General features: G+C 41.0%; 1 protein-coding gene and 1 long non-coding RNA gene across 2 annotated transcripts in view; one reads left to right on the top strand and one right to left on the bottom strand.

Moving 5' to 3' along the window:
- SLC35F1 (solute carrier family 35 member F1) overlaps positions 1–15,020 on the top strand; it is a 409,915-nt gene that overhangs the window by 358,319 nt on the left and 36,576 nt on the right. The window contains exons 4-6 of the mRNA XM_045499404.1: positions 392–551; positions 7,652–7,808; positions 10,164–10,216. Of these exons, the coding sequence (XP_045355360.1) occupies positions 392–551; positions 7,652–7,808; positions 10,164–10,216 (370 nt within the window). The remainder of the gene's footprint in view (positions 1–391; positions 552–7,651; positions 7,809–10,163; positions 10,217–15,020) is intronic.
- Positions 1–15,020, bottom strand: part of LOC123608933 — a 46,965-nt gene that overhangs the window by 6,395 nt on the left and 25,550 nt on the right. Inside the window, exon 2 of the long non-coding RNA XR_006717519.1 lies at positions 3,179–3,652. This is a non-coding gene — a long non-coding RNA (uncharacterized LOC123608933). The remainder of the gene's footprint in view (positions 1–3,178; positions 3,653–15,020) is intronic.

The raw sequence follows: 15,020 nt of genomic DNA on the forward strand, positions 1-15,020 counted from the left end.
CCTCCCATTCCCAGATTTACTCTTAAAATAGTGGAACCATCTAAAATGGCTCAGTGTCCTCTCTCTCAAGTAAGGGGTTCTGGTGGAGTCCGGGCACTGAGGAAAATGGGAGACAGAGCTGCCCTGACCCTGTAAGGGCAGGCGACTCTCCACCACCAAACTGTCTTATCCACTGGCCTTCTCCCCTTTCCATCCAAGCCTGGAGGATGTTTAAGTAAAGCTAGTTTGTGCTTGTTTCAGAGTCTGTTTTAACCAAAGCAGTTCTGGGTCTACACAGAAACCGAGGTTCAGGGGAAATAGCCTTTCTACAGGGCTAAGTGATTTTTCTTTATTATGTGGAAAGCTTACCCCTGAACCTCCTCTTGTTGTTTCCCTCCCTCCTTCCCTATAGCTCTTGGACTGTTTTGTGATCCCGGTGGTGATTTTGCTCTCCTGGTTCTTCCTGCTGATCCGGTACAAGGCTGTGCATTTCCTCGGCATCTTTGTCTGCATCCTGGGAATGGGCTGCATGGCAGGAGCGGATGTGCTTGTGGGGAGGCATCAGGGAGCAGGTGAGTTTCTAGGTGTTCACCATGTTACGTGCTTATGTGGGTAAGGCCAAACCAAGACACAGAATGTTCATGGTGGGGTAGAAACTAGGAACCTGGTCTTCTCAGTGCCTGTATCTTACTCATGTTTGTTCCTCGACACCTCAAACAATGACACATGGGAGGTGCTTAATCCATGTTTCTTGAGTGAATGAAGGAAGCAAAATACAGATATTCTGCCCTTTTTACATGTATTCAGAAACATTCAGATGGTATTTAAAGTTGAGTCAGGACCTACATGGGTGATATTTTGCAGGCCATTGCTGGCTGGCCCAAACCAGCTGGTTAGAAATAGTGTCAGTGGGTCACTGGGGCCTTCCCCACACCTCACCCTCCAACTCTTTCTTTCTCATGTCAGAGAAAGACTGAGCTTTCAAACCATTGGGTGGAGGTTGATATATAAGTTAAGAGTGGATATTTGAAGTTTGAAGACTAGATTAGGAATACTTCATATTTTTATAGGGGAGAGCTAAATTTAGTCTCATTGTGCATGGTTTTTTGTTTATTTGTTTGGGGTGAGGGAGGATTTGTGGTTATCAATCACAGCTTATAGACCTGCAAGGTAAAGCTCCAAGATTTACTCATCAAATTGCTGTGAATCTGATGGGGATCCCTGATCCAGGATGGTTTCCAGAGAACCCTTTTTAAAGCATCGCAGTTCTTTAAAATGTACAAAAATTCTTATGCTACATAAGTTTTAGGGGACATGAAAAATAACCTCCTTTTTTAACATCAAGAATGGGATAGAAAGTATTTATGTTTCTATAGTTCTTGGAATTGCCCTGTCTTCTAGGGAATTAATTGATAGTCAAAATTGGGGCATTTCTTGTAATGAGACTAGATTGTAGGAAATACCTGAAATAAATACAGTTTATGTTTTTAAGTTGCACTATAGTACATTACAGCTGAAACAGACCTTGTTCGGCAGCTTTATGTATGACACACAAGAACACCAAGGTACAGGGAAGCCAAGTGAGTTCCCAAGGTCATAGAGCTGAGAGAGCAGGGTCTAGGACCCCAGGCGCTTGACCTCTGGGACAGGCTTCCTTTCTTTTTCCACATCTCTGGGAGCTACAGATACAACACAGAGCAGAAGAGAGACAGCCTTGGCCCTCACAAACGTAATCAATCCCATCTCAACAGGTAAGCTAAAAATATGTATACCAGCTTTTCCCAGAATCTCTTCTATGAAACACTGGTTCCATGGGATATCAATAGATGTTTTATGAAAGGGCCAGTTTTATGCTCTATAACCATCATGATCCTGATATGAATAATCTCTTTGAACCAATCAGAGTATGTTTGTCAGAAACAACGTGGTTAGTTGTTCCAAAGGCATAATTTAATTTCATTTTCTCAGCTTTACTTGTAGGATGTAAACATAGACTAAGCAGAAGCATGTACCCTTATATATGAAAATTCTGCTTTGCTGAACCTTAGCCATTGGCCCCCAGCCATCATCTTGCATCTCCTAGTCAAGAAAGACAATTGCCCTAATAAATCTGGATGTTTAAGCCCAGAATGTTAAACTAAATTAAATTGATTTCACTAGAGGATATTCACTACTCCTGGGGAAAAAAAAAAAATGTTCTCTTGATTTCAGATGAGGTGTTAGGAAAGGAATAATAGTATTAAAGAAAAGAAAGTAAGTCCATTTAAGGTCTTTCAAAAGTAGCCATTTTTTTATTATTTAAAAAAAATTAAGTTATTTATTTATTTTGAAAGAAACAGAGACAGCATGAGTAGGGGAGGGGCAGAGAGAGGGAGAGAGAGAATCCCAAGTAGGTTCCATGCTGCCAGCGCAGAGCCCAATGTGGGGCTCGAACTCACAAAACTGTGAGATCATGACTCGAACTGAAACCAAGAGTCTGGCGCTTAACTGATTGAACCACCCAGGCGCCCCAAAAGTAGTGATTTTTAAAACAGTGCAGAGTAACTCAAACACACTAGAGTGGGTTTCATCTGTAGAAGACTTACAGCACCATCCTTTTTGTGACATGTGAAGTGCTCATGTTAACAGAATTAAGATTTATCATCTTGGTTGGGGCGCCTGGGTGGCGCAGTCGGTTAAGCGTCCGACTTCAGCCAGGTCACGATCTCGCGGTCCGTGAGTTCGAGCCCCGCGTCGGGCTCTGGGCTGATGGCTCAGAGCCTGGAGCCTGTTTCCGATTCTGTGTCTCCCTCTCTCTCTGCCCCTCCCCCATTCATGCTCTGTCTCTCTCTGTCCCAAAAATAAAAATAAACGTTGAAAAAAAAAAAATTTAAAAAAAAATAAAAAAAGATTTATCATCTTGGAGTACCTTCTCTGCTGAAGTAATGGTGCCCAAGTAGATGATATGATGTTCTAAGGGCAGCCCAAATACAGGATCCAAGGGTTTATTTTACAAAATAAATTAGGCAGCAATGTAAGCCACCATATAAAATATTTGAAAGAAGAAAAAGACACACTAGTTTGAAGGACAATATAATCTTAAAATTGGTGTGCATCATTATGCAAAGTATCCCATTTGTTTTCACCTTTGTGGTAGAATTGATTCAATGTTATTACTTAGCCAGGGACAAAACTTTACCAAAATACTTGAGTCACTCACCAGAACTTCAATCGGGCATTCAACGCAATATAAATTGCCATCACTCTATCGAGAGCTTTTCATAGGAAAAGAGAATGTCCGTCTCAATCCTTTTTGTATTGCTGAAGCCGTGGTTCACCGTAGCTTGGGATTTTGAAATTTCTTTCCTCAAGCACAATGATAATGGCCTGTTCAAAGTTACCTTGACTTCACTTCATTATAATTAAAATAATTGTTCGAATCCCCTTGTTAGACTGTTTCTTCATCAGCTATGCAGGAATCCCTCATTTTGATTTAAGCCTTGCTAAAGGAATCTTCTCAGATGGCAGCAGGCTCTCCAGATGTGAACTGTAACTGTCAGGGCGCACAATGATGTGCCAGGAACCGTGCTTCTCAGGAAGCTTTGCCAGCAAGTTTGCCCACGGCAGATGGAAGTGGAGAGGAGGTATCCCCAGTCCGTGGCATTGGAGGCTTGGCCTTGCGGCCGGCAGTGTGCTGCGCAAAGTGGGAAGGGAAGGTTAGAAAGTCATAAGATTAAGATAAAACCCAATTAAAGTAGCTCCCTTTTACAAAATATATGTCTTGCTCTTCAAAATATCATCTTTCTACCATAATACATTTATTGCACCTTTTAGTTCATTTTTTAAAGCCGTTAGATACATATAACAACATTTTGTTTTCTTATTATTAGCCCGAATTTTAGAGTGATTTCAAGGAAGAGAAAATATTTTCTTTTTTCTTTTACGTTTATTTATTTTTGACACAGAGAGAGACAGAGCATGAATGGGGGAGGGCCAGAGAAAGGGAGAATCTGAAACACAGAATCTGAAACAGGCTCCAGGCTCTGAGCTGTCAGCACGGAGCCTGACGCGGGGTTCGAACTTTCGGACCGCGAGATCATGACTTGAGCCGAAGTCGGCCGCTTAACCGACTGAGCCACCCAGGCGCCCCGAAAAAATATTTTCAAGGAGCTCGCTAATTGAACACAATCAAGGGACAGTGACAATTTTTTTGGTGCCAGCCACTTTCCCGTGCATTATCTCATTTAATCCTCCTAACTGTGCACAGAAAGCTTTCTTATTCTTCCTTTTGCAGCTGAAGAAATCAAGGCTAAGGGAGATCAGAAGCGTGTGCAAGGGCACACCAATAGTAAATGGTGCAGCCTAGATGTGAATTCTAGCTAGTATCCTTTCTGCTACACCACTTAATACTTATTTTTCTATCATTGTGACCCTTATAAGAAATATATAGCTGTTCTATTATAGTTAATTGCGATAAATGACGGTCCCAGATTCCCCAGAATGAAAGGGTTTCCTGAGATGAAGGAATTTGGTGTGAAAACCAAGAGAGTCCCAGGAAAACAAGGCAGTTGATCACATTTACAACTCAAAAATATTCAGTGGGATGGGTTCATTTATTTACAACTCAAAAATATTCAGTGGGATGGGTTCATTTTCATAAATCACATTAATAGTCTTTCAACACTCCAGAATAGTGTAATTCACCATTTATTTCTTGAAATAATGGTAAGTAGTAGTCTTAAGTCATCTTCCCTATTCTTCTTCCACTGCCACACAGACACAAATGTCCCCCCAAACAACGCTTAAACAAAAATCTAATAAGGAAAACCAATTCTTGCAAAGCAATTATGACTGTGTTGATTAGAATCAAGAAGCGATCCAAAATGAGAAATGGCCAATCCATAGAGACAGGTGCTTTTCAAAGAGAATGACTGATTCTTTTCAGTCACCATTTAGTGAACTGTTAGTGCCCAATGATATACAAAGCAATTCATTTTCTTTAAATTATTTTATGTACATTACTTTGCTGTAATCTCAAACTAACCTCATTCTGAAATAAGGAAACTGATGTGCTGAAAGATTCTATAGCTTGTCCGGTACAAAACATTATCACTGAGCATGGTTTCATACATACATAAATGACAGCTTTTCTGGGTATTATTTCCCCATGAACATTGTACAAAAATTGATTCCACTGCATCAGGTATCTATTGCACTGAAAGTGCATGAAACACGGAGTAATATGTTGTAATCTCCAGGGAATGAGATACAAGTTGTAGATATAAACTATTAGTCCTAGAACTTTCTTATACTTACATCAAACACTTCATTATATAATATAGTTGAATAAAATCATGCCCTGGTTAATTTAGTTATATTTAATCAGCCAAATTATCATACATGCTATATGTATATGCATCCATTTTCAAAGGTTTGAAAACTGATAAATACACTTACAAATGAAATTTTAATAAATAACATTTAAATTTTTATCACTGGTAATTTAGAAAGCACTTCTGAACTTGCACTTACATAAAACTGTATTATTCTTAACAGTAATCATCATGCCCTGGTGAAAATTCAAAGTACTGGGGAATAGATTTCATATGGTCAAAGGCCAGGTAATAGAATAGGCCAAAACTGTACAAATGTAGAGTTTAAAAAAGATTAGTGAGACTATTCAGTAATGCAGCATGGCCTCTTTTTAGGACTTGTAAAAGATAGACTGATGTTCTGCTAATTTCTATTAAAATATTTCATTATAACTTAGCTTTCCTGAATCCATTCATATAATTTCATTAACCGAAAATTCTGTTTAAGCAGCACTTCTTTACTTCACTAATACAACAATAATTGATATTCATAATAATGACCCCCATGTCATCACAAGATTCTGAAATGGCTCCTGAGTAAAAAGTGACTGAATTATATTCATTATAACCTTACAATTTTAGTAATGGATACTTTTTTATTTTGTGGGTTATTCCTCAAATGAACTACTTAAAATTAAAAGCTTTGTCATTATTTTCTACTCGACACATGAAAAAGATGAATCAGGTTGCTGAAGATGACCTTCTCTGTCAAAGCAACTTTAATGCCCCCATGAGATGCACCCAAGGACCTCTCTGGAGCTTTGGTTGTTCATTGACACCTCTTTGCGCTCTTGGCTCATCTGTTCTCCATGAATCAGGGAGGGCACCCCACCCTCACAGATCCAGATTGCCAGCCCATTCCCTGGAGGGTGATGCCAACAAGGTCTCCTGCCTTTCAGGGTCTCTCCTCCTCTCCTTCCAATCCTTACCAGGAGTGGGAAATTTGCTTTCGAAAGAGTGACACCTTTAAAGTACAGTTGCCCCTTGGACAGCAGACTTTTGAAATACACGGGTCTGCTTATACATGGATTTTTTTTCAATAAATGCAGTACATTTAACATTTTCTTTTCTCTAGCCTACTTTATTGTGAGAATATAGTATATAATACATATACAAAATATGTGTTGTTTGTATTATTGGTAAGACTTCTGGTCAACAGTAGGCTATTAGTAGTTTAAGTCTTTGGGGAGTCAAAATTTATATGCAGAGTTTTGACTGCATTGGAGGTCAGCACTGCTAACCCCCTGCATTGTTCAAGGGTCAGCTGTAAATATAGAATCTCCCAAGGTGACCCCAGGGGCAGGAAGGAGGAGGTCTTTCCCCAAGCCCAGCCCAGATTCTTTTATGTGAAGTCATTTCCTAGAGAATGCTCAGTGCTCCCAACTGAAGACAGAGAATCTGGTTCTCCAGTTTTAGATTGTTCCGGCTAATCTGGGAGTCCAGAGCTACTCTAAGGTGAGCCCCTTCCCTAGAATCATGCTGGAGAGAGCACCCTTCTCCTCCAGCATTTCTTGTGCCCCCGAGCAACATACCTGTCAAGCTCCCATGTACGGACCTGTACAGGACAGAGCTGGAGACTACTTGGGTACAAGCCCACATAGGCTGCTAACTTCCACTCTCCCTCCCTGGCTTCATACTTCCTAGAGTGGAATTTGCTTCATTATAGGAAAGAGCTGGGTAAGGCATTTATTAAAAATTGGGCCAACCCAAACCAACCCAAATTGATTTTCATGAAAAAAAAAATTAATGTAAGAATGAATCACATGTATTTTCATTCTTACAGTACTTACTTTAGGGGAGTTGGAAATTTCAACCCATGATCCCTTTCACTCTCATTTTCTAAGCAAGTACACATTTTGCCCATGGTCAAAATAAAGAGTCTGAAGTACTTCTGTTATAGCTTCTCTCCCTGGATAGCAAAGAGTGGAGATTCAGACTGATTCTGTTTGTTCTACACCACGTTTGCCAAACTGTTAGAAAGCACCCTGCAGCAAATATAACATGTGCCCATATTAGCATATATTCCTAGACATATATCTAGTCAGAAGACATGGGGCTTTGTAGAGACACTGCAATCTAGAAGCAGCTGGTCCCTTTTTTTAGGTTAAGGAAGACTTCTGGTTGGGCAGACATAGGCAACCTGTTAATAACAGAACATATCTGCAGCACAGATAAACAAACTTTACTAAATCATAATTGGCAAGTTACCGGACTTCGGTAAAAACATCAGAGTGGAGGAGACAAAGGACGCTCAGTGTGCTGGTGCCAGATTCTCATGAAGAAAATGTTAATGAAGCTGTGTTTGTGGTTTTGGTTCCTAGGGGAAAATAAGCTGGTAGGGGATCTTCTGGTCCTAGGAGGGGCCACACTGTACGGTATTTCTAACGTCTGGGAAGAATACATCATCCGAACCCTGAGCCGAGTGGAATTTCTGGGAATGATTGGACTCTTCGGGGCATTTTTCAGTGGAATTCAATTGTGAGTAAAAATCATGAGTAATTCAGATAGTAGATACCCTTAGGGCTTATTCTAATTCTTTTCATTAGGGTATGGTTGGTCACTTTATTTTATAAAAATCCAGACTGGAAACCTTTCACTAACCTCCTACATGAAATCTGAAAATTCAGTATCTTTCTTAGTGAACTTCTTCAAAACTAAAGAAGTTTGTTGTCAATTATTAGAAAAACGCTTAGTGGACTTTGTACAGAATTTACAAGAAAACATTAGAAGTACATTGATTTCTCCAAACCAGCTGGTGGGTTTTTACATACAGAAATAGAGTAAGTGTAAATGCCATAATATGATGTACTTCCAAAAAGGACATCTGTTTACTAGTGACTATAAAACATACAGTATAGGGGCACCTGGGTGGCTCCGTCGGTTAAGCGTCCAACTTTGGCTCAGGTCATGATCTCGTGGTTGGTAAGTTCGAGGCCTGCGTTGGGCTGTGTGCTGACAGCTCAGAGCCCGGAGCCTGCTTCGGATTCTGTGTCTCACTCTCTCTTTGCCCCTCCCCTGCTCACGCTCTGTGTCTCTCTGTCTCAAAAATAAATAAAACATTAAAACAAATTTTTTTAATAAAAAAAACATACAGTATAAGTTTGCCCTTTCATAAATGTTTTCTTTTATTGCCTGTGGATTTACCTGAATGAACCATATCTCAAATTCATCTCTTAGGAATTTAGTGTTTCTACTTTCCTTAAACAGATAAAGATATAACACAAACATTCACTAAGCATCAAAAAGTCCAAAACATCAATTTTGCAATAATCCTTCATTGGAGCATATAAGTCATCCCTGACTAGTGCCTCAGAATTGTGAGAATAAGGGTCAAACAAAGTGTAATTTTCCATCAATAAGGACTATATGTTTTAGTTTCGTGTAAGGGGTAAAGAATGATATGGAACAGCCTCCAGTGTAATTTCACCAAATCGCTTCCTATGAAGCAAGTGCTTTGTAATTGTATTGATTCAGTATCAAATTATTTATGGAAGATATTTTGGCATCACCTTAACCATGGTTTGCAAATAAGCTATTTCCAAGGATCCTCCAAGTTTTGGTATGCTGAGATACAGGAGGAAACCTCCATAGCAAACAAGGCACTGAGGTGAGGAGAGTCTCCAAAAACGATTTATTTTTGATTCATTTTGAAGGTGAGATGGCATTTTAAAGCTCCTAAATTTGGTACTTCAGCTTTGTGAGAGGAAAAGAAATTGCCTAGTTCAACTATTCATAACCAGCACTTTGTAGATCGATGACTCATTTTATGGATTATTATTCTCAAAGCCAAAAAATATAATCAGACACCTAACACTCACTGGCTTCAGTTATAGTCCATTCGAGCTAACTGAGCCCCTTCGGACCACTGCTGCCAAAATAACAGAAGTGGCATAGGGGAGTGTTTGGCAAATGGAGTAAATCGAGGGCACGCTGAAACCAACCTAACGCTGCTGGTGGAATGATGCCAGCTTCACCTCCTGGTCCTCTTCGAGAGCAGCGGTTCTCAAAGTGTGCTTCTCTGACCGGCAGCACCGGCACCACATGAGAACTTGTCAGAAATGCACGTCTCTGGGCCCCACCCAGACCTACTGAATCTGAATCTTGAGGGAAGGAGCATGAGCACCTGTTTCAGCATGCTCCCCAGACAGCTTTTTGTGCCTTTAAGTTTGAGAACCACTGCCTTGGAGAATCCTCATTCAGAAAACTGATTTAAAATCATAATAATAATAGCCGCAAGCACAATAAATTTCCATACCTCACCATTGACGTTTTAGAACATCTAAGCAAGAAGAAACCAAGGCTGCAGGCAATCTGGTGAAAAGGCCAGTGGAAGGCTAGAGCTCCGCCTTGCCCACTGCACACCCTCACCACTGGTGCTGGCCATACCTAGCAAGATCCTTCACGGGTAAACCTCAGGTTGCCAGATTAGACTTGCCTATCCCTGGCCCGAAGTTATTTTTATTTATTTATTTATTTATTTATTTATTTATTTATTTATTTTTAATGTTTATTTATTTTTGAGAGAGAGAGACAGAGCACAAACAGGGGAGGGCAGAGAGGGATGGGGGGGGGGGGCACACAGAATCTGAAGCAGGCCCCAGGCTCTGAACTGTCAGCACAGAGCCCGACGCGGGGCTTGAACTCACAAACCGTGAGATCGTGACCTGAGCCGAAGTTGGACACTTAAACGACTGAGCCACCCAGGTGCCCCTACCCGAAATTATTTTTAAAATTCAGCTGGTTGTTTCATGACTTGTATAAATCTGGTAAAAAAAAAAAAAATAGGTTGCATTATAATCTTGCTCATCAGGTCCACTTTCTTTAAATCTGCAGAGCTATAATGGAGCACAAGGAGCTGTTAAAGGTGCCCTGGGACTGGCAAATAGGTAAGGAGTTTGCTCACCTAACATGCTGTTTTTAGTAAACCCTGAGGGATATATTTGAAGAGTGATATGGGCGGTAGTGGGGCATGAACCATGAAAGGATTTAAAATGCAGAGGACGAAAGAAAATGTTAAATCCCTTGTCATTTTAGGAATTCTTGTACACAGTAAGAGACTGAACCATATGATTCATAATGTTTCCTAATTGAGCTTCTGCCCATTATCATCGTCAAGATGCCATTAGTGTAGACACACAAGTATGTTATTAGGTTAAAGACCAACCAGAAAGAAAAAATGCCCAGAGGCAGTGGTGGGACATAAATGGTAGCAATTTTCTGTAGCCAAGAAACACAAAACTTATGTGATCATTAAAAAGTGGCACTTCAGCAAAGGGAAGAAAAATGAACAAAAAGGCATAAAAGAAAACAATGTAATGGGCATTTTGAGCCCATAAAAACCTTTTCAGAAGGGAGCATTTTGCACATAAGAAATGGTTAATTGATCTCCAAATGGACTTGGTGGAAAATCCCAGATAAGCTTCGAGCCCATTAATAGTCATCCAGGGCATCTCAGATTCCACCTGTTTCGAAAATCACTTTTCTCTAAAAATAATTTAGGACAAGGATTTAACATCCTAGGTGATTGCTATAATGATCACACAGCAAGCCCTAGAAGGGAATGACATTTAAAACCTTCTGCCTAGATAACCCTCAGTGTCTATACCAAGACTCATGGGGTGCCACAGTGAGCACAGAGCTTGGCTTGCAGGGGTGCTTGGAAAATGTGTGCACTGTGGATGGAAACGGGAGGGGAAGCCAGACTGCCCATGGAAGCTGGCTGCTTGAGCCACCTCCAGCTTATGAGAGCTCTGATGAGATTGACAGCTTCAGTGGAACCCTGCTTCCACAAACAAGGACAAAGCCATAAGCTTCCCTGCACCACTTTACCTACCCCTGACCCAGAAGCGTCCAAGGCTGGCTTGCTACTGACATAATTCCCTCTAAAAGCACGCTGGAGCTACAGAATTATGCATGACCCTCCCTGGGGGTTATAGCTAGTGACTTCAAGGGCTGACCAGCCCTTGTGTCTGTCACAGAATCCTGCCATTTATTTATTTTTTTTTTTGAGTTTTGCTCTAGATTGTTACAGTTAAATGAAAATCAATAGAGGAGGGGGTGCAGGGAGGAGAGGAGGGGCAGGCAAGGAAACCGGCTGCATTTGCCTTTGTGACTCTCAGAGCCAGGAAGCAAGATGTGACCCATGCTTGGTAACACTTGCCACGCAGTGGTATAAATTAATTTTATATTAATAGTAACAGCAAAAATAAAAAATAAGTTGTCCCCTAATTATGTGGATGGCATGTGCATGTCCAGTGAGGTTCTGTTATAATTCAGTGTTAGTTAAATGTGTCATCAAAAGGTAGTTTTATTCTTAACTCTCTTATTGCCATTAAAATGTCAATCCCCTGTAGTCCAAGATGATGAAAGGCGGTATAAAAGGAATACGTTATACAGCCATCAGTTTAATTCCTGATTGGAAATGAGGCTAAAATGGTCAAGAAAGAGAACCAAATATTCATCCTTTTCCTTCCAAAGCATCAATAGTGTTGGGTTTGAGATGTTTTTTACAAGAGGGCTACCTTAATCCTCATTACCTCATCCTGACCAACTACAGGGTTTGGCTGGTTTAGCTCAGTTTTAGGCACATAAGGTTCGGTGTGTAAACGTTTACTAAATGAGTTAATGACAAGCAAGGGAGATGGGGCCTGTTCCGCCATCTCTCATCTTTCAAAACATAGACAAGAAGGAAGTGGTGGGACAATGGCGAGAGGTGTAGGCTTGCATTGCTCTTTCTTTCTGGGGAACCAGGAGATGGCATACCAACCACTGAAACTTGGGGACTGGAGAGGCAAGGAGACATCAGGCCAGGGGGTCAGGGTCCTCCCAGAGCATCCCTGCACTCCTTGGGAAGTCACCCAAGAGTGCCAAGCTCTGATCACTGTGTTTGGTGGAAAGCTCACAGCGTCTTATTAAAGAGACCAAAATCCAAGACTGTCTTCATTTCCCACCATCTATCAAAGCACTCCTCTTCCTCCCCCGTCTCCACATCAGCAATCTCCCTCTTGCCGTCTCTTGGGTAGCTCATATGGTTGACGTTTTATCAAAGTAAAGACATGTTTTTTCTATGGAGCAAGTGGGATAATAAATGTATTTTATATTTCCTGCACTCAGAACATTTTTAAAAAACAGATTCTGTTATTTTCTTATAACACTTGCAAGATACAGAGAGTAATTCAAAGCAAGAAGACCACAGTTGTTGTTGTTTGTTTTATTTCTTTGTTTTACTCTACTCAACAGAAAGACTGGGTCTGGTTATGTAATCGGTAAATTCCAGTAAAATATACGACCTAACAGCTCAAATGTCCTGTGGAGCAGGTGTGTTCAAATCACCGTCAGAAATCTAATAAATGGCTTCAACATTCCCTTTATCCCATTTGCCATATTGTGTTAAAGGACATGTGAACAAATACGAGATGATGTGAAAGTCGAACGTTAAAGGAAAGAAAAAGTGTGCTGTGGGTCAGCTAGCTCAGGTCCGTGGTGTGCAGGGGGCTTCGTCACTGCCCTTGTGGGTGATGCTTGTTTTGGTTTGGGTTTTGGTTTTCTTCTGGAGGCCAAAACAAAGATTTGACCTTTTCCTGAAGATGGAGTAATGGGACCGCAGAGCAGGAAGGACTTTAAAGGTAATTAAGAGTGCACCCTTTTAACTGAGATTGAGTCAGGGGCCTGAGGAGGTGAGGCCACTCGACAAGTCTCATGGCTGCCTGTGGGGGCTGGGGGTTGAGGGGTGGGTACTGATGTGCACTGTTTGAGCAAGCCCTGCCTGCCTGATGCCCTTTCCAGACTTAGCCTGATGCGTATGTTCTAAGAAGCCATCTTTAAGAATTAAAAATAATGTGTTAAAAATCTAGTATCTTCAAAGGAAAGTGAATCAGAACATCAGGGGGGTAATGAGATAAAAGTATACAGCACACGCACACACATGCACACATGTGTATATCGCATCTAAACATACCATATCTAACATATCTAACCATATATCATGTACACCGTGTATATATCATATATGTGTTGTATATACATTGAGATGCTTATTAGAATCAGATAGGATGCTCCATCAAAGCCCTGTTTTCTCTCCATAATAATTAAAGAATATAGATTACTGGTAGGTACTCAGAATTTAAAGTCAGGCAGCATGTGTCCCGAGGCCAAGTTACCCTACCTCCGTATGCTAGTTTTTCCTGTTTATTCACAGATCTGTCTGTTTCTTACCCTTACTCTGCTCTGTAATGATTCATGCAAACTGTACTTTCCAGGCTGTCTTATTAAGTGGCTTCCAACTAGATTTGGCCAACTGGAAGCAGTAAGAGACTGGAAGGTGGAAGGAAGGGAGGAAGGAAGAAACCAGGGGGTGTCTCCCTGTTTCTCGCTGTTTGGGGTCAGGTCTCCAGAAACGGCTGAGTGCCCTCTGTGATTATATCTTTGCTAGGTTTTCCTACCTTCTGACCCCTAGCAACATAGCCTCCTCCCTGGATCTCTCCAACTCCAAGAGTGTGGATAACTTACTGTTATTGCTAATCTCCGGGGTGCCTCATCATCCCTATGTGCCCTATTACCCATTCAAGCACCTTTGTGACTTGTGCCCCCAATTAAATTTCCTTTATTGAACCAGTCATATGGACTGTGTTTCTGAACTGATACATTCTGTTAGCCCATTTCCTTGCCTATATAAAGAGGGTAACAATAGGAATGGTGTTCTACAGTTGTAGATATTAATAATGTGTATTATTAATGTGATAGCAAGCATGCAATTAATAATGTGTGTAAAGTAGCACATAGCAAGCATGCAATCAGTATTGGCTGATAGCAGTATTCTAACTTCTTTAACTTAAATCTCTAATGCATGAGGACAAGAGCTACCAAATGCTGTCTTTTGTGAGAGAGGAAGCATTTCAAATAAGAAATAGTTATACACATACCTTGTCTATAAATGTAGCTGTTGCAGCCGGTATGTAGCTGTCAGTCAAAAGATTAATCAGTTCATTTTTTTTTTATCACATTGATTGATTGTTTGAAAACCCTGCATGGACAGCACGTTGGGTCTCCAGATGCACTGCTGACACGTAATAACTAGCTAATGTCCATCCGAGAACAGCACACCTGCATTCCGACCTTAATAATGTGTTCATTCAGCTGACTATGCTTTGCTCACAAAACAGGATGTTCGCACACGAAAACATTGGTTGACCTAGCTAAGTGGTTAACTGTGATGGTGTATATATTCCATTCCTGTATCCCTAAATTTAATTTACGCAGCTTTTAAAAATAGGTTTAGAATGTTTAAGCTTGAAGCGCCCTGACACAGCCTGATGAGTAGAGCAAAACTCTGCTACGTATGTATGTATGTATGTGTGTGTTTTCCTACTTTCCGTGGCTCTGCCAGTTGTATGGCCCTCTCTTCTCTGAGCCTGCCAATTATACATCCAGCTCCCTACTGGACAGATGCTCCTGGATGATGCATCAGTGTCTAAAACTAACGTGTTCAGAACGGAGCTTTTTATTTCCCCTGAAAATGTGCCCTCTCTCAGTTCTCTTCATTTCGGTAAATTGTGCCATAATTCACCCAGTTTCTAAATTAACCAGAACCCATGAGAACCCATGAGCATCCCTGATGCCCTCCTTTCTCTCACTACCCACATCCGGTCTGTCACCAGGGCTTGTCGAGTTCCCTACACGCCCGGCCACATC

Source organism: Leopardus geoffroyi, chromosome B2 (genome assembly GCF_018350155.1).
Source record: "Leopardus geoffroyi isolate Oge1 chromosome B2, O.geoffroyi_Oge1_pat1.0, whole genome shotgun sequence".
In the NCBI taxonomy this organism is placed as follows: domain Eukaryota; kingdom Metazoa; phylum Chordata; class Mammalia; order Carnivora; family Felidae; genus Leopardus; species Leopardus geoffroyi.